Below are 20,012 nucleotides of genomic sequence, written 5' to 3' on the forward strand. Positions count from 1 at the left end.
AAGTAATGTTATGTTGTATAAATAAAAAAAAAATCCGAAAAACGTAAATTTGTAGTTACTTTACAAAAAAATAACTTGATGTTTTTGTACGGAATCCTCGTTGCGCGAGTCCGACTCGCACTTGACCAGCTTTTTTTTCATAACCCCTAGATTTACGCATAGATTACTGTTCTGATATTTATATATTGGGTTTCTCTGGATATTTACGACGGAAAAAAGGTCATTGCCTATTTCAATATTAAAATGTGAGATATTTACATTCATATTACTGTTCGTATCCGGTATGGTAGGTCTAGAAACGCACGAGGTAAGGCGAAAGTGTAATTTGATGATGCACTATTATCGGTTGCTCAACGGCGGAATAGATAATCCTGCAACTCTCAGCCGTTGTTCTTTGTACGCACCCCGCCGCTGCATGCGATGGCGTGCTTGTCGACTACTATCGGCACCGCCGGTTCGCACCTGTACTGCTCAGTTTGCTCCCACTTATCAGGCTATTTCTCTGCTCAATTCTCTGATTGCTCAGCAGCCAGATATTGATATATTTAATGACTAATTAAATATATTTTTAAATGTTTAAAATTTTTAAGTTTGTAAAATAAACCTATGACTCACTACACGTTTTGGGACACTGTAAGTGTGATGAGTAATTTATAAATAAATAAATAAATTCGATCGGATGCTTCATTTCGATATTATATATTCACCATCATCATATCAGCCTTTGAATGCCCACTGTTGAACATAAGCCTCCCCCTTGGGGGGTTTTTACTAGAAGTTGCGACGCTTAGCAAGCGGGTTGGCAACCGCAGTTAGGCTTTAGAGATGTTTTAAGAGGGACGCTGCTGCCCATCCCTCGCCCTCCCTTAGTCGATTATTATTTATTTATTTCTTACGACACCCACGGGAAAGGAAGGGGTGACCTATTCTATGCCGAGACTACATGGCAATTTACTCCACTTAACATTTAGTGCTTGTTTTATTTCAATCGGTTCATAAATAAAAAAGTTATATCAATCTAAAGAATCACATATGCTATAAAATAACAGATCAGTTGAATTGACTGTAACTTTATGAATGTATTAGATACGTTATAATCATTTAAGTGTATAATACAATATAAGATAGGAGTGAAGAGTTCCGTTGGGAATGATATACGGAAACTACATAGTTTGAAGCGAGCAACGCCACGGGAAACGGCTAGGAATAAATAAATAAGATAAAAATAATAAAAAAAAAACAAATATATTTCACGAATTTAACATATGTAAGTAAATAACAGGATAATAATTATTGGCTTTCACTAGCGTCAGACGACGTAGTGGTAATGGTTAAACATATTGGCGGCATCGTTGATCCGTATCCACCGTCGTAACTGTACCCATATCCACCTCCGTTACAGCAATTACCACCGCACCTGCTTCCACATCCACATCCGCCGCCGCATCCACCTTTATTACCTCCAAATAAACCACCTCCTTTAGAAGCTATTAAGAGCAGATAAAGCATATCCATATTGTTATCGCCAGAGCCTTCGTCTATTATAATTACTTGTGGAGGTTGGTTTTGATAGGTAGGAAAACTAGGTGGAGGTGGTAAGGGGTAGCAAGAGGGAGGTGGATATGTACAAGGGGGAGGTGGACACGGACAAGGCGGAGATGGATACGGGAAAGGTGGTTGGAATGTTTGTACTGTGGGTTCGATCATGGCCGGCAGGATCAGCTGGCCGATTTGTGGAACCGGAGGATTAGGAAGTGGTGTTGTGGGGACTGTAGGAGGTACATATTGACAGCACGCTTTGTTGACCTGTAAAATGAAAGTTATTGAATTAAATAATGTGAAAGGTCGATTTTTAGCTGATGCAAACAGAATGGTAACCTCGCCTGTGTTATTGGTATGTATAAATTGGTGGGCTATCAAAGAATGATTAAAGTTGAATCATAGACGTAGCATAACGTATTCAAGAAAGAAGAAAAAATTTCATAAAGAAGTCAAGAATTAATTTATTACTGGTTTCTTGGGTGGACTTTACGGGGTATACTGCTAGTGCTCTAACATTTCACGTGGGGGGGGGGGGGGGGGGGGGGGGGAGGAGCAGTTGAATTGAATGTAAAAAATACTACCGGTAAATAATAATAGTCGAGAAATGAGCAGCAGCATCTTTCTTAATAATACATCACCAAAACTTAACTGTGGTTGCCATTCGGACTGCAAAGCGCGGCAACTACTGGCAAAACTACCGAGTAGGAATAAGTCTATTTAACAGTGAACAGATGATGGCTCATATGATGATGATGATGATAAATTATGACAATATAGATCTCTCTTTTCATTTAAGAGTTTACTCTTGTCGGTGCAACTAATTCATGCATCTTCTTCCAGCCAGTTCTATCCCTGGCCATATCCTTGACCTTCCTATACGACATGACACCTAGTGTTTCTTTTATCTGTCCCATGTAGTTATTCCTCGGTCTTCCTCTTACTCTTTTGCCCTCTAATTTTCCTTCTACTATGCCCTTAAAAAATCGTCATGTCGTATAAGGTGGCCCAGCATTTTGCCTCTTCTATTCTCTATTATTTTATTTAATGTTCTTTTCTCGTTCACTCTTTTCAGGACTTCCTCATTCGTTAGTTTTTCTGTCCAGCTTATCCTTTCCATTCTCTTCCATGTCCACATTTCGAATGCCTCAAGCATCTTTCTTTCCTTCTGCGTCATTGTCCATGTTTGACATGACAATATAGATACGGAAAGAATAATTATACCATATTATACCTTCAGGTCGAATACCTTTAGCGTGGTATAAAGGTTGACTTGCACCCTATTTTAATAGTTAAAAAACCAGAACCACAAGGTAAGGTTAAAGTTTTTAGCTAGTAACATATTCTGGCCTACTTTTGCAGTTAAAAGTACCTACTCTTAACCAGCGGGGACTTTTAAGAATACAGAAAGAAACTGACTGTTTGACAAATAAAGGCACAGCCGGAACATAAAAGTTTGCAAAGGGTTTTCTTTTATACGTGAGTTAACACCAAAAAAGGGTTTTGCAAATTCTTATAGGAAAACACATTTGTATCAAACGAATACGTAACGAATCAGTGAACAACTAGTGTTGAAACTTCTGTTACAATGTACGACTAGCTGTCTATCAATAAGAATAGATTTTGCAAATCATTTATATACATATATATATAAACATATATTAAAAACAGCGATTAGTTTAACAACTTGTTAGCAAAACTAAATATACACATATCAAAGGAGTACTATATTTCATATAAATACTAGCTGACTCGGTAAACCTTGTTTTACCATAAACATTATTTCTAGAACTATACATGAAAATGTATCGTACTTCGATTATTTTATTCGATTGTCATCTTGCAACCCTATTGCGGAATATAAAAATAGCGATTAAACAACAGGGGTTGATCGTAAAAACGTGAAAATTTGAATCTATATGTATTTTTCAATGCTAAATCATAATAAAATAAAATAAAAAAAAATGTCAAAAAATAAAAAATAATATTTAGGGGTGGGTCACCCTTATCATTGAGGGTTACGAAAAATAGATGTTGGCCGATTCTCAGACCTACCCGATATGCAGACAAAATTTCATAAAAATCGGTTAAGCCGTTTCGGAGGAGTTTGATAACAAACACCGCGACACGAGAATTTTATATATTAGATATAAATTATAGTATATAAATATGTAGTAAATTATATGTAATCATCATATTAGCTGTTAACCGTCAATTGCTGAATATAACCCCCCCCCCCCCCCCTAATACTCTGGCAGTTAGGGAATTGCGACACTTGGCAGACGGGTTGGCAACATTAGTTACGATTTGGTGAAACTTTAAGAGGGACGCTGCTGTCCATCCATCGACCATTAAGTTCTTAGTTCTTAGTACAACACGCACAAAAAAGGGAAGGGTGGCCCATTCTATGCCGGGACCATACGACATAAAATATATATGTATGTATATATAAAACAAAATAATTTACCTGCAAAACGACCAGTAAAGCGGCGAGTATCCTCGATTCCCGATTAACCATTGTGCTCAATCAGCAATGTTTGATATTTTAAATGACATGTTGGCTTATATATCATATGTTGCAAAATATAATTCGGTTACTGGGGAATTTGTAATGTAATATAATTTGTAATTTAAATAAAATCACGTCCTCTACTGATAAGGATTACGTATTATCAGTTATAATTATGTAGTGAAATAAAATGATTATTTATTGCAATGTTAGCCCTGATATTTAGGAAGTACGACTAGTGTGGCAATGAGAAAGATTTGCAGTACGTAATACGAAAGAGTCGTGTGGTTTCGGCATAGAAGAGACCAACTCTTCCTTTCCCGTGGATGTTGTATGTCAGTTTTTTTTTTGATGGGTAAAAATGGTATGGTAACCCCGCCTGCACTAACGGGATACGCTGGCGGAGCACCAGTGAAGAGTGATAGATGAGAATGAAATCAGGCCAGTTAGCCCATCATGATGTATTCATCAGGAATTAACCATGATAGTTTCCAGGGAGAACGGCGAGGAGGTCGACCTGGTTGGGTATATTGCTAGCAATGGGATTCTCAGTCTCCATCACTAATAATCCCTTTCCCCCCTGAATGTCAGGTTGTTTGTAAGAGATTGCCTCCAGCGATAAGGCCAACTTTTGTATATGCACCTTCTCTATAAATACTCATTGTGTACATCTTTTTTTTTGTGTATAATATTATTTTTTTTTTATTATTTTTATTTTTATTATTATTATTGCTGACGAGGTTACCATTTCATTATTATTAGTTTAAAAAATATAGTTCATAGTACTTAATTATTTCCAATGTAAAAAAAAAAAACGCATCGCGCTGGGTATATATACCAGTATACACACACACATACACATATACACATACTCATATTGTATAAATGTAGTAGATAGATCACGCTACCTTCAAATTACCAGAAATTTATTAAAACTTACTTTAAAAAAGTCCTGACACAAGCAATCATATAAAAGGAGCTGACGATCTAGAAACGCCTGAACACTAAATAAATACTTCATAAATTGTAGCTAAAAATCATCTCGATCACGTCAGCTCTTAAACTAAAAACCGCATTATAATCTATCCATTCGTTTAGAAGCTATGATACTACAGATAGATACCCAGACACACAAACACACAGACACATCAAACTTATAACATTCCTGTTTTTTCGTTAGGGGTTAAAAAGAGAGTTTTCAATTAGCAATTTTTTTTTTATTGGCCACATCGATCTCAATTCTAACGCCTGCAATACCAGAGAAATAGCAGGTGTGGTGATTGCCTTTTAGGAAGGAATACTTTTTTGCTATAGTTTTTAATGCCGTATCGTTAGTTCTATATTTTGCCAGTAGTTGCCACGCTTAGCAAGCGGCTTAGCAACCGCAGTTAGGCTTTGGTAAAGTTTAAAAAGGGACATTGCCGCCCATCACTCGACTATTAGATAGATAGATACTCTTTATTGTTTCCTCCAAAAGATTACAATAGTCAACTTATTATAAATATAAATAATTACAAGAAATAATCACAATGAGAAAACAATGGGCGGTCTTATCGCTATCCTTTAGTCGCCTCCTACGACACCCACGCTAGTATAATATTATCTGTGCTGTGTGCTATGAAGGGGTGGTTTATTCTATGCCGACACCACAGGGCATTTCATTTTACACTTCACAGTATTATTGCAACTTTTATGATAAAATGTCTATGAAATAAATTGCCTCTGTCAATCTTTTCACTATCTTATTAAGTAATTAAAAAAAAAATGTAATGTTAGAAATTGATAATCGTACAGGAGGTTGCATCAGCACTGCAACTGCTGAGTTGCGCCCGTCACTACTTTACGCTAGTGATGCGTAGTTACAGACTTCATTAAATAATTTATTATCGATGATTTTGCTCTGATTGGGCTAAGTGACAGCTGATAGGGGTCAGTGGAGTGTGCCCACAGTGTGTCAATCGTAAATAGATGGGAAATTTATCCCCCACCTCAGGGAAATGTCCGAAAATCCATTTTGTTCTAAACGAATTCTTTTTAGGAAAGAATTTCGATATAATCCCCATGTATATGAGTATCTATCTATTTATGTACCCATTTGTCAATTTATTATTGTTTAAAAATATTATTTAAAACGATGCGTTGTGTTTGTGTCGATATTATAAAATTATCGATAAATTTGTAAGCAGACTATTTGCATTGCATTACTTTTAACATAAACGTGATTATTTAATAGAATGCACGTATAGAAATCTCTAATTTGTAATTGGAATTCATGAGCATCGATGGTTCAGTGGTAGAATGCTCGCCTGCCACGCGGGCGGCCCGGGTTCGATTCCCGGTCGATGCAGTCTTTTTGAGTAAATATTGTTTTTTTTTATTTCAGTTTTCATGAAACTGAAAGAGAAAGCTTGTTATTATTGTTATAGTTTTGAAAACCGATCTCAATTAGTAGAAATATAAAGTGAGTTGAGTATAATTATTTAAATTTTTTTTTATGAGAGTTGGAATGGTAACCGTCGTCTATAAACATGACAGTATCATGGATATGATGGAGTACTCTGCCATGCTCATGATACTTCTTATACGTTGCCATTCCTGAAGATTAAGATATTATGCCTCCTGTAATTTCTACAACTTCTTCTTCTTCTTTAAACTGGATATCCTATCAGGTCAATCTCCACGCGGTACTCCTGGAAACCATCATGGTTAATTCTTGTGGAATTCATCACGACAGGCTAGCTGACCTGCTTTCATCCTCACCTATCATCCCTCACTGGTGCCCCGCTAGCGTATACCGTGAGCGCAGGCGGGGTTACCTTTCCATTATCATCAATCAAAAAACCTTTAATCTGGAGGAGGAGGTATTGCTGATAATGGGAATTAACGATCTCACTGCTAGCAATATACGGTGTCTTAGGTAGACCTCCACGCGGTCTCCTTGACAATCATCGTGGTTAATTCCTGGTGAATTAAATACTAAAGCACCATGTGGTCTTGGCATAGAATGAGTCACCACTTCCTTTTCCGTGGGTGTTGTAAGTGACGATTAAGGAAACTTAATAGTCAACATATCCCAACCCGTCTGCCAAGAGTGGCAACTACTGGTAAAATTATTATATGTAATATTATGGGGAAGGTCCATGTTGTTCAGCAATGGACAGTTGATAGCTGATATGACGATAATGATGATAATAACCACTATGGGTGTAGGGGGAGAAAGGGATTGTTAGTAATGGAGACTGAGAATCCCATTGCTAGCAATATAGCCAACCAGGTCGACCTCCTCGCGGTTCTCCCTGGAAACTATCATGGTTAATTCCTGATGAATTCATCATGATGAGCTAACTGGCCTGTTTTCATTCTCATCTATCATCCTTCACTGGTGCTCCACCAGTGTATCCCGTTAGCGCAGGCTATAACTACTATGGGTGACCTACCTTCATCTGCATCCGTCATTCGACACTGGTGCTCCGCCAAAGTATACGGATACCTCAGGCAGTCGTACCATTTCATTTTCACCCCATTACAAAAAAAAAAACTTCAAAATCCACAGCAGAAATATAAGTAAGACGGAGGTTCATATGCAGAGGACATATGTACAAAAACTCTAATTTTTTTTGTGTTTAAGAACTTTGGATGGCTGTGTGGTCCTGGCATAGAATAGGCCACCCCTTCCTTTCCTGTAGGTGTTGTAAAAGACGAATAAGGGACGGCGAGGGATGGGCACTAGCGTCCCTCTTAAATAATCTTTAAAGCCTGACTGCGGTTACTAATGCGCTTGCCAAGCGTGGCAAAACCCCCCAAGGGGGAGGCTTATGTTCAGTAGCGGGGGATTAAGGGTTGACATGATGAAGAACTTCAGAACAAAATTTCGCAGTATATTAAAACAGATACAACATTGAAACCTACAAGAAAAGAGCATATGTGTTCCTAAAAGACTGGCAACATACCTGCAATTTCTCTGATAGTGCCTACGGGCGGCGGTAATCACTGATCATCAGGTGAGCTGCAAGTCTGTTTGCCCACTGTGTTATGTTATAAAAAGAATATTTAAAGCCAAAAGAAACTAGAACGAAGATGAAGTTAAAATAACGAACGAAATGCTTTCAAAATGGTACAATTTCAATTGTTCGTTTGTTCCATCTTATTAAGAGACATCCCATACTGCGCTTCCACGTACGGGGACCCCAATCGAGAACTTTAAATTGCGTAGGATATCAACAAAAATAACGTCTGTAGCGTTTTGCTGAAATTAATTCTTGTGTCAAAATGGTCTATAAAGACAGAAATATGATAATGGGATCATTTAACCAAGGAGATTAATGCTCTTAGCAGTAATAGTGCTTCATCAAATGATATTGCTTTTGGCCGTTTATCGTTTTAATTTGTTCTGCATTTTGAGATAACTCAGTCACATTACACTTGACCTCTGTATTTTTTTTTATTTTTATTTCAGCCGTTAACTGTCCACTGTTAAACATTAGCCTTCCCCATAATACCCAAACATGAGTATTATGGACATAACAGAGTATACTGTTCCGCCCATGATACCCCCCCATGCGTTGCCATTCCTGAGGACTCAGATGTTATTCCTCTGTGCCCAGTAAATTCACGCCATATCCCACCCTTTAAACCGAAACACAGCCATGCAAACACAACTGCTTCACGGTTGAAACACGAATGGGACAGAGGTACCCAAGCAATCGACTTTTGTACAAAGTTTCACTCTGGTATGTAATTCATGTATTTGCTTCCACCCAGCTCTATTACAGGCCATATCTTTGACCTCCCTATACGAAATGACAACTAGTTTTATATATCAGTCTCATGTAGTTATTTCTCGGTCTTCCGCTTCCTCTTTAGGTTTCTATTTTTTCTTCTATTATGCTCTTTAAATAATCGTCATGTCATATAAGTTATTATGTACATATATAAACACATTAAATAAATAATTTATTAATGCAAATATAAATGTGAAAGGGAGTTTGTTGGTTACCTATTAGCGCCTTAATTAATCACTTTAACATTTGGTATACGAGTACAGGCAGTACCTGAAATGGAACAAAGGAGAATATAGGCTACTTTTTATTGCAATCAGAGAGAATCCCGATCACCCGGACGAAGTCGCGAGTAAAAGCTAGTGATATTATAAACGTGAAACTAACTTTGTTTGTTTAGAGCTTCTTGATATTTTAAAGGATCAATCAATCGTAATAACATTTTGTGTATATGTACTATTTAGTTATTCTTATGCAATGTAGAATGGCAAACAACTGACGGCCTACCTGATGGAAAGTGGTAACCGTCGCCTATAGACATGAGCAGTACCATGGACATGGTACTGCTTATGTCTATAGGCGTCACCATGCGTTGCCGTTCCTGAGGACTCAGGTGTTATTCTTTTGTAGCCGGTAAATTCATTGCAATATCTCACCTTTCAAACCGAAACACAGCCATGCAGACACAATTGCTTCACTTTAGAAACACGAATGGGACAGAGGTGCCCAATCAAACAAAGGGTAGGCATATTCCATAGAGCATATTCCTTTTTAAAAGGCCGGCAGCACATCTACAATGTCGTAGGTGTTGTGGGCGATTATAGGCGGCGGTAATCACTTACCATCAGGTAAGCCGTATGCTCGTTTTCCAACTGTTTATAAGAGAAAAGGTAGGAAAAAGAAGGGTATTCAATATCCTACTAACTACTTTTTATCCCGTTCAGTTAATAATTACTCGTATCCTGATGAATGTAAATTTATCTCTTATTTTGTTATCTCTTAAAAGTCATTAAATTTAATATACACATGGTTTTATGAATGGAAAAGGACATAATGAACCTTTTATCCCAACTAGTCATTATAAATATATCGAGTTAAAAAAGTCGATGCATCGACCGGGAATCGAACCCGGGCCGCCCGCGTGGCAGGCGAGCATTCTACCACTGAACCATCGATGCTGATGGCATAGTAAAAAATAATTCTATTCACTTAGAACGTGACCTTTTAGAAAGGTGTTTACTGTTAATGTAACAGTAAAGATGCGCGCGCGCAATTATTTTTAAATTGCTCACTACGCAACAAGAGAAACGAATATTGCTTACCGTTTTTTTTAATTGAATGATAATGGAATGGTAATTTTGTCTATGCTAACGGTATACGCTAGCGGGGTACTAGCAAGGGATGACAGGTGAGAATGAAAGTAGTTCAGTTGGTTCAGCATGACGCATTGGTAAAGAAATAACCACGATGATTCTAAGGGAAACCAAGTAGAAAGCGACCCGAAATGGTACGTTGCTAGCAATAGGGTTGTTAGATCCCATTACTAACATTCCCCTCAAGTTTGGATGTTTGTAATTGTAAAAAATAAATCTTCTATTTTTTAATGCGTAAAAATTAAATAATAAGCCCATCTACGCTATTGGTAACACTGGCGGAGCACCAGTGATGGATGATAGTTGATGAAACAAGACAATTAGTCCCTCGTGACGAATTTTATAGGAATTAAAAAAACAATTCCAGGGGGAACCGCGTGAAGTTTTACCTGGTACATTGCTAGCGATGGACTTGTTAGACCACTACCCATATTTACCCATTACTAGCAATCTTTTTCCCCATTCGTTCTTTATTTTCTGAGATATATTTTGTTCTGCAAAGTGAAGCAACTATGTTAGCACAGCTGGTTGGAAGCATAAACTCGAGTCAAAATTGACTGTCGCAATCAGAATCGAATAGAAGTATAGGTAATCTTCAAAATTATTATATTTTACAACAATAATAATTTTAAATGAGACTTGTACTTAGTTTACTGGCTGTGTTTTTTTTTATACAACTTAGTATGGCAAACAAGCTGACAGCCTACCTGATGGAAAGTAGTAACATGACATGAGCCGTACCATGGACATAACAGAGTAACTGTTTCGCCCATGATAACCCCCCTTGCGTTGTCATTCCTGAGGATTCAGATGTTATTCCTCTGTACCCAGTAAATTACGCCCTTCAAACCGAAAAACAGCTGCTTCACGGTCGAAACACGAATGGGTCAGAGGTACCCAAGCAATAGACTTTTGTATTACATATATGGATTACTTTACTAATTAACGCAGGTAAAGATCTGATCGTAAAGCAGCTGTGTTTGCATGGCTGTGTTTTGGTTTGAAGGGTGGGATATGGCGTGCATTTACTGGGTACAGAGGAATAACGTCTGAGTCCTCAGGAATGGCAACACATGGGGGTATCATGGGTGAAACAATATACTCTGTTATATTCATTGTACTGCACATGTCCATAGGCGACGATTACTACTTTCCATCAGGTGGGCCGTCAGCTTGTTTGCCATTTTAAGTTGTATAAAAAAAAATGGGATCGGTAGTCCACATTACTAACAATCTCTTCTCTCCCCTTCCCGTTTAGTTATTTAAGCATAGTTAAATAATAAAAATCTTAAAATTACCTTACTTATGTAATTTTTGGTAAAGTAAAGTAAAAGCAGAAAAGCCAGGCTATACGCTCCAGGGGCACTGAATGTTATGTTCATCTCGGCATTGAATAGGCCAACCCTGCATTTTCTGTAAGTGTTGTAAGGGACGACTAAAGGAATTTAATGGTTGTGAAAAAGCAGCAGCAACCCTCTTAAAATATTACTAAAACCCTAATTGCAATTGCGAACCCGCCTGCCAGCTGCGGCAATTACAGCCACCCCCTCCTCGTTTTTTTTTATACAACTTAGAATGGCAAACAAGCTGACGGCCCACCTGATGGAAAGTGGTAACCGTCGCCTATAGATATCAGCAGTACAATGAATATAACAGAGTATATTGTTTCGCCCATGATACCCCCATGCGTTGCCATTCCTGAGGACTCAGACGTTAATCCTCTGTACCCAGTAAATGCACGCCATATCCCACCCTTCAAACCGAAACACAGCCATGCAAACACAACTGCTTCACGGTTGAAACACGAATGGGAAAGAGGTACCCAAGCAATCGACTTTTGTTAAAAGTCTCCCTCTGGTATCGTTATAAGGAAAGCCTAGGTTCAGCAGTGAACAGTAACGGCTGATTTGCTGATGATGATTATTGGTATTAAGAGTTTATAGACCTTTCGTTACAGATAAAGGCCTTTGATGTGATTTAGTGGACAATGATTTATATGTCCAATGAAGCATAAAACAGATGATACATACTTCTAAATGGACCAAAAATGAATGTAATAAATTTAGAGGTTGAAATTGACATTCGGTTTTGGGATCTTAAGATTGTTTTTGAATTTTCTTTTTGATAATTAACAAAAAATCAATGCCAGTCAAAAATATCGATTTATTTTTATTGTAATGTATATGAATAATGTGAATACATAAATGTAGTTATTTCAAATTTTTCACAGTGAAGCTACGGAGAAATTCGAATATAATAGTCGTATGTTTTTCGACATTTTTGAACAAAAATTAAGTAAAAAGTAATTAAAAACGATTTCATAATGTATAAATAAAACTCTTTCGTATGATACCCCACTTGGAATAGTACAATGTATCTGAAAATTTATGTACCCTTTTTCGACCAAGTAGCAAAAATGAAAGTAGATATTTTTCCAATTTTTTCTTTTGCAATATGTGTGTTTGGCCCACATATATTACAAAAGAAATAATTACAAAACTATTCCAAATTAATAAGGTTTGTTGTTACAGAGATAAAACGCTGTAATAAACGGACGGTAAAAGACGCACTATGAACATTCTTGTAACCAAATTGGTATAAACCTACAAGATTAAAGATTATGTGCATTTTTACTTGCTTAAGTTATGGATTGCGCAAATACACCTTCACTTCCTTTGAATTGGTCAAGTTCAAGTGAATGTTCTACACAAGTAGATTGCGCGTGCGCATCTTCACTAATGCGATGGTAACATTTAGATGAAGGCTCTTTTTATAAATTTCAATGTGAGCATCGATGGTTCAGTGGTAGAATGCTCGCCTGCCACGCGGGCGGCCCGGGTTCGATTCCCGGTCGATGCAGTTCTTTTACTACTATTTAATAATAAATTTTTGGATCATGTAAAATTTTGTTCTAAGAGCGATCTGAATTATTGGTAATTACTTAGTATGGGACCAAAACGGACAAATCCTGTCGGTTATAAAAATAATTATCAATGTATACATCTATAAAAGCGGACGATCACACATGTTTTTTTTTGATGGGTGAAAATGGTATGGTACCCCCGCCTGCGCTAACGGGATACGCTGGCGGAGCACCAGTGAAGGGTGATAGATGAGAATGAAAACAGGCCAGTTAGCCCATCATGATGAATTCATCAGGAATTAACCATGATAGTTTCCAGGGAGAACCGCGAGGAGGTCGACCTGGTTGGATATATTGTTAACAATGGTATTCTCAGTCTCCATTACTAACAATCTCTTTCACCCCCGATCACACATGTTGGAAGGTCATTGTCATGATCTGCTTACTGCTAGATAGATATAGGACCAAATGATGATGATTAATGTAGCATTTTATTTCTATAGGTGAAGGAATTTTTAAAATTTGTTCTGTAGTTTTTTAATTTATCCATTATAAACAAACAAAATTTTTATAATAGTAGTATAGCTTATCCTATGCCGTGTGAGGACCCGGCATCGAATCAGTCACCCCTTCCTTTCCCGTGGATGTCGAAAGAGGCGACTAAGGAAGGGTGAGGGATGGGCAGCAGCGTCCCTCTTAAAACATTTCTAAAGCCTAACTGCGGTTGCCAATTCGACTGCCAAGCGTGACAACTACTGGCAAATTCCCCTCTAGGGCGAGGCTTATGTTCAGCAGTGGACAGTTAAAGGCTGATATTATTTCTATTTTTTACACAATACACTTTAAGCACACCACTGTGTAGGTCAAGTTGTTCAAACATTATTGTTATTATTAGGACCCCGCGGGTTGGCGAGGCTCGTGCTGAAAATCAGCGCTGTAGTGTCCCTGATACTACAGCATAATGCTGAGCACGGACCTCATTTTGCAGGTATTGCGACACACGCACACACACACTCATTTTTGATGAAATTGTTATAATACGAATTGTTTTATTTTTCTTTTTTCTTTTTTAATTTTATATTTCATATATATATATATATATATATATATATATATATATATATATATATATATATATATATATATATATATATATATATATATATATATATATATTGTGTTGTTTCTTTATTATAATTCTTAATATATGGATTTTTTTTTAACCCCTGTGTGGGTGTCGTCGCATATTTCTTGTAAAATAAAGTTTGGTTCTTTCTTTCTTTCTATATGAGGATGATCATGATGGCATTTAAATTGGCATGAATTTACAGGGTACAGAGGAATAACATCTGAGTCCTCAGGAATGGCAACGCATGGGGGGTATCATGGGCGAAACAGTATACTCTGTTATGTCCATGGTGCTGCTCATGTCTATAGGCGACGGTTACCATTTTCCATCAAGTGGGCCGTCAGCTTGATTGCCATTCTAAGTTGTATAAAAAAAAATATCACGTATGAAAACGCTTTACAGTTGTTTACGCTGTCAGTTAGCCCATCGTGACGAATTCCACGAGAATTAATCACGATGGTTTCCAAGGGGAATCGCGTGGAGGTCGACCTGATAAAGTATACTGCTAGCAATTGGGATATTTTTTTAATGGATGATAACGGGATGGTAACTCCACCCGCGCTATCGGTAGATATACACTGGCGGGGCACCAGTGAAGGATGATAGATGAGGATGAAGTAGGTCAGTTAGCCCATCGTGACGAATTCAACAAAAATTGTTCACGATGGGGGAACCACGTGGACGTAGATCTGACGGGATATATTGCTAATAATGGGGCTATTTGACCCCATTACTAACAATCCAAGTCCTCTCAAGTGTGGTGGAGTGTACGATGGTGGAATCCAGTAGCAGGTATCAATTGGAACAATTCCTTCCTAATGGTAGAATCATGGATTGCGCAAACATACTTTTACTGTTTTTCGATATGGTTCAAGTGAAGGTTATTCTTACAACCCATTTGAATAGGGGGAAAGGGATTGTTAGTAATGGAGGCTAAAAATCCCATTGCTAGCAATATACCCAAACAGGTCGACCTCCTCGCGGTTTCCCCTAGAAACTATCATGGTTAATTCCTGATGAATTTATCATGATGGGCTAACTGGCATGTTTTCATTCTCATCTATCACCTTTCACTGGTGCACTGCCAGCGTATCCCGTTAGCGCAGGCGGGGTTACTATACCATTTTTATCCATAAAAAAACCCAATTGATTAAATAATGTGTGTGTATATTCATTATTAATTGATATACTGATATTTAAATGAATGCTCTTTTTATATTGTATGATATGAGCATCGATGGTTCAGTGGTAGAATGCTCGCCTGCCACGCGGGCGGCCCGGGTTCGATTCCCGGTCGATGCATGTCTTTTTTAAATATAAATATCCATTAAATATATGTTCAAGTGTCCTTTCTAAAGATTTATATTATTATAAATGTAACAAATGTTTATTGAGAACTAATGTGTTTAATAAACTTAATTTCATTTGAAAGCAATACAAATAAGTTTTTTATCTCACATGCATTTGAATACATTATCCTTCGTGTTTCCCAGTCGTGTTTCTACCGTGAAGCAGTTGTGTTTACATGGCTGTGTTTCGGTTTGAAGGGTGAGATATGGCGTGAATTTACAGGGTACAGAGGAATAACATCTGAGTCCTCAGGAATGGCAACGCATGGGGGGTATCATGGGCGAAACAGTATACTCTGTTATGTCCATGGTACTGCTCATGTGTATAGGTGAATGTGAATGTGAATGTGAGAAAGACTCTGTTTTCCGCGCTTAGCCTCTCATTTGGGCCATTGTGCGTATGAGTCGTGGCTAGTACTGCCAACCTAGCTCCGCCCAGAAGCGCAGAAGCTTCCTGGGTTCTTCACAGACCTCACGGAGTGACCTCATCGTTCCGAGGATTTCTAAACGTTGATGGGCCACAGCCTCACATTCCAGGATTACGTGAGCAGCCGTTTCTTCAGCGTCGAAACAGCCTCGACATAAAGGGCTGTCTGTGGCTCCTATTGTGTATAAATGTTTGTTTAATGGACAATGGCCCGTTATTGTCCCTATCATTATTTTGAGGTTTTTTCTATCTAGATGTAATAAACGTTTTGATAGTCGTTGATTCAAGGTAGATACGGCCAATTTTGATTGTCTGTAATCAGTAGCCTGTATCCATCTTTGGTTTTGTATGTCAGCGGATCTTTGACGAATACAAATTCGAAGTTGCGAGAACGGAAGAGGAAGAAGTGGATACGGGCCTACCACCCTCGTTCCTGAGCCTCTTCTAGCCAATTTGTCAGCGGCATCGTTACCATAAGATCCACTGTGCCCTCTTATCCATTGGAGGATAACTCGGTTATTGGAAGATATCCTATCCAGTGAATGGTGGCATTCAATTATCAATTTGTTGTTTGTCTTGTTGTTTCGTAATGCTTTTAGTACTGCTGCGCTGTCAGATAAGAATCTAATGCTATAACCATTTATTCCTAGCTTTTGTACAGCTGCAGCAGCCTCGGTTATTGCAACACATTCGCATTGGAATATTGAGCTGTGTGTGCACCAAGCGGTATGTGCACGTTTATATTCAGGTCTAAGGAAAAGACTCCGGCTCCTGAACCGTTCTCAGTTTTGGAGCCATCGGTGTATATGCGTAATTCATGTACACCGGATTGGTCCTTTTCCTCTTCTTGAATTTGTATTTGGTATTTTTTGTTAAATATATAATGATTATGAGTCCTGTCACACGGAGCCGCAATCAGTCCGCATGTCTATAGGTGACGGTTACTACTTTCCATCAGGTGGGCCGTCAGCTCGCTTCCCATTCTAAGTTGTATAAAAAAAAAAGATGAAAGCTATGATATGCACATAAAAATGTTTTTTTTTTTTTACTGTAAATACGTTTATTTTATTTTTTTATTTTATTATTATTATTTTTTTGTTTTTGTCTTGTCATTTGACATTTGTTTTGTCATTTATTTATATACAAATATACATAGTGATTAAGGATAATGTATGAAAGGTGATAATTGATGTGTATGTGTGCAGGATGAAATATTATAAATGTGAAAGTGAGTAATTTGTATGTTTATTTGTTACTTTATAGTGTCGTACATTTGGTATACATATAATATCGTATATATTACGTTATTACCACCACCAATCCGTCCTAAAGGCTCCTGTCAAGTTCAGTTTTCTGGAAGTTCAGGATTCTCGACCTACCTTTGTGTAGAACACATTTTATGGGCAACTCTTTCTCGTATCGAGCTGCCCAATTATGGAACAAACTCCCTTCCCACATACAAGAGAGCCCTTCAATTATCTTTTTCAAGAAAAGGTTGAAGTTACATTTTCTTTTGTTTGAGTCATAATCTTAATTTTACATTTTTATAATTGAACTGTCAAACCTTAAAATCATTCAACTACATTTCTATTGTAAGTAGTATATTCATTTATTTTAACAATTATTGTATAAGTAGGTAGGTATTATATTTATTTATAGTAAGTATATGTATTTATGTAATATTTTATTATGTATCATAATATTTTATTTAACTGTATATTTGTTTATGTACTTTAAATATTAATAGTCGTAGCACTTCAACTACCCGCTAACAACATGCTTTCTAACTGCATTAGGTTGACTGGAAAAGATCTCTGTCAGAGATAAATCCACCCTTGCTCACAACATTTATAAATGCATTAACAATGTAATTTACAAGTGCAATATATATATATATATTGTGTTCTATAGTATACAAGATAATAGGAAAATCTAAGACAAACGCAGGCACCTAGGCGTGTGTGTACCGACAGTTTATCTTAGAACCCCGTCCGCGTTTGTATTTTATTGCTACTACCCTTGTATTTATTGAGCAAGAAACATACGGTTTTACAAATGTCCTACAGTATGTTTTTTTGTCGTAGTATTTTTATAAATAAATTATATTATTTATTTATCATTATAATGCATTCATGTACATAATATAGAGTTGTTACAATGCTCTTATGAAAAGTAAGTACATGAAACCTTGTTTGTGTGTAGCAAAATTACATTGATAGGTAGCTAATATTTAATTAATTATTATAGTAGAACGTGTTACTTCACTTTATCATGCCTTGGACACGAGGTTGCCTTTGACGTACGCGGCGCTGGATAACTCGAAAATTGAATTTGATGTATTCATTTATTAATTTTATAGCACCTTTCAGCGCCAATTTTGGTTCTTGGCATCTCTTGGCGCCGCCCCATTGTTCCCCTTACTATAGGTACAAAATTGATAGATTTTTTTTTATACAACTTAAAATGGCAAGCATGCTGACGGCCCACCTGATGGAAAGTGGTAACCGTCACCTATAGACATGAGCAGTACCATGGACATAACAGACTATACTGTTTCGCCCATGATACCCCCCATGCGTTGCCATTCCTGAGGACTCAGATGTTATTCCTCTGTACCCAGTAAATTCACGTCATATCCCACCCTTCAAACCGAAACACAGCTATGCAAACACAACTGCTTCACGGCAGAAACACGAATGGGACAGAGGTACCCAAGCAATCGACTTTTGTACAAATTTCATAAAAATATAGAAAAAATAAAAGAAAACACAATACAAAAATTTATAGAACATAAAATAACAGAAACTGCTTCCTATGCCACTGCGCTAGGTTGACTGAAAGAGATCTCTTTTAGAGATAAGTTCGCCTTTGCTAACATTGTTATTAACTTATTGTTGTTACTGTATGTTTTAGTGCAATAAAGAATATAATAAGTGACATAGATTATTTCTTATTTTTCATGTATGTGGCACAGTAATCCATCCTCTCTTAAGGTCTGTACTGCTTGGATCTTATAACGTGATCATGGAATAGATATATTCTGTAGAAAAGAGTATGGAAACAAAGAAAAACATACTGGTAGATGAGAAGAAAAATTCCCACAATAAGATTGAATTACATCAAGGCTGGCCAGAATGGTAATTGTAAGATGTTATGGGGAGTCCATGCCCAATAGTGGGATCTAAATACGTTTTTTTAATACAATTTTGTTGCTATTTTTTGTTTGGTGAAACTGTATTAATAATCCCATGGATTTCGTTGGCGTTATCTAAAAGAAGGATAGGTGAGATTATTCTCAGTTAATTGGCCCACCGTCTCGAATTTTCAAGAATTAACATTATGTTTTTTTTTTAATTAATGAATATGGAATGGTAGCCCCACCTGCGCAAACTGCGCTGTGAAGGATGATAGGTGAGTTAGCTCGTCGTGATGAATTAATTAAGTAATAAGCACGATAGTTTTTTAGGAGGACCGCTGGGAGGTCGACTCGGTAAATGAAACTTACTTAAATCCGTAATAAAATACTTTATACTATGTTATCCGGATAAAGCCACGAGATATATTTAGTGATACATTGCATCATACATCTACATACATTCTATAATACTTTAATTTGTTACATTATTGAGAAAGTTGAATCAAACACGTAAATGCGCGTGCGCATCTTCATTTACTATCACTATTTTTAATCGTAGTGATTTAAGTAAAAAATATTTTTATAACTTTCGACATGAGCATCGGTGGTTCAGTGGTAGAATGCTCGCCTGCCACGCGGGCGGCCCGGGTTCGATTCCCGGTCGATGCAGATGCTTTTTTTTTGTAATTTTTAATTTATCACCTTCACCCCTATTACCAATACAGAGTGAAGTAAAAATCCTTAAAATTGTGTTTCACATAACAAAACCGATATTTATTGCGGAAGAACCAGTTATTTTTATTTATAAACTAAACTACTATATCGATTTTGATAAAATTTCTATGTGACAATACTGAAAGTATACACATATATAGTATTAGATAAAAAAAAATCCAAATCATTTAGAAC

General features: G+C 37.1%; 1 protein-coding gene and 5 non-coding genes across 6 annotated transcripts; 4 read left to right on the forward strand and 2 right to left on the reverse strand.

Moving 5' to 3' along the window:
- Positions 1-1,226: 1,226 nt before the first annotated feature.
- LOC128200154 (acrosin-like) lies at positions 1,227-4,150 on the reverse strand. The gene is made up of 2 exons (XM_052892590.1): positions 4,007-4,150; positions 1,227-1,806 (listed from the first exon to the last, which is right to left on the reverse strand). Exons 1-2 carry the CDS (start codon positions 4,055-4,057, stop codon positions 1,291-1,293), a joined length of 567 nt encoding a protein of 188 aa, XP_052748550.1. The 5' UTR covers positions 4,058-4,150; the 3' UTR covers positions 1,227-1,290.
- A 2,174-nt stretch (positions 4,151-6,324) lies between these two features.
- On the forward strand, positions 6,325-6,395 carry Trnag-gcc (transfer RNA glycine (anticodon GCC)). Its single transcript has one exon. It is a non-coding gene; the product is annotated as a tRNA-Gly (tRNA).
- A 3,538-nt stretch (positions 6,396-9,933) lies between these two features.
- Trnag-gcc (transfer RNA glycine (anticodon GCC)) lies at positions 9,934-10,004 on the reverse strand. The gene has a single exon. It is a non-coding gene; the product is annotated as a tRNA-Gly (tRNA).
- Positions 10,005-12,987: 2,983 nt separating this feature from the next.
- On the forward strand, positions 12,988-13,058 carry Trnag-gcc (transfer RNA glycine (anticodon GCC)). The gene has a single exon. It is a non-coding gene; the product is annotated as a tRNA-Gly (tRNA).
- Positions 13,059-15,422: 2,364 nt separating this feature from the next.
- Positions 15,423-15,493, forward strand: Trnag-gcc (transfer RNA glycine (anticodon GCC)). Its single transcript has one exon. It is a non-coding gene; the product is annotated as a tRNA-Gly (tRNA).
- A 4,208-nt stretch (positions 15,494-19,701) lies between these two features.
- Trnag-gcc (transfer RNA glycine (anticodon GCC)) lies at positions 19,702-19,772 on the forward strand. Its single transcript has one exon. It is a non-coding gene; the product is annotated as a tRNA-Gly (tRNA).
- Positions 19,773-20,012: the final 240 nt, after the last annotated feature.

This window comes from Galleria mellonella, unplaced genomic scaffold (genome assembly GCF_026898425.1).
Source record: "Galleria mellonella isolate WM207_F2 unplaced genomic scaffold, CSIRO_AGI_GalMel_v1 utg159, whole genome shotgun sequence".
Lineage (NCBI taxonomy): Eukaryota > Metazoa > Arthropoda > Insecta > Lepidoptera > Pyralidae > Galleria > Galleria mellonella.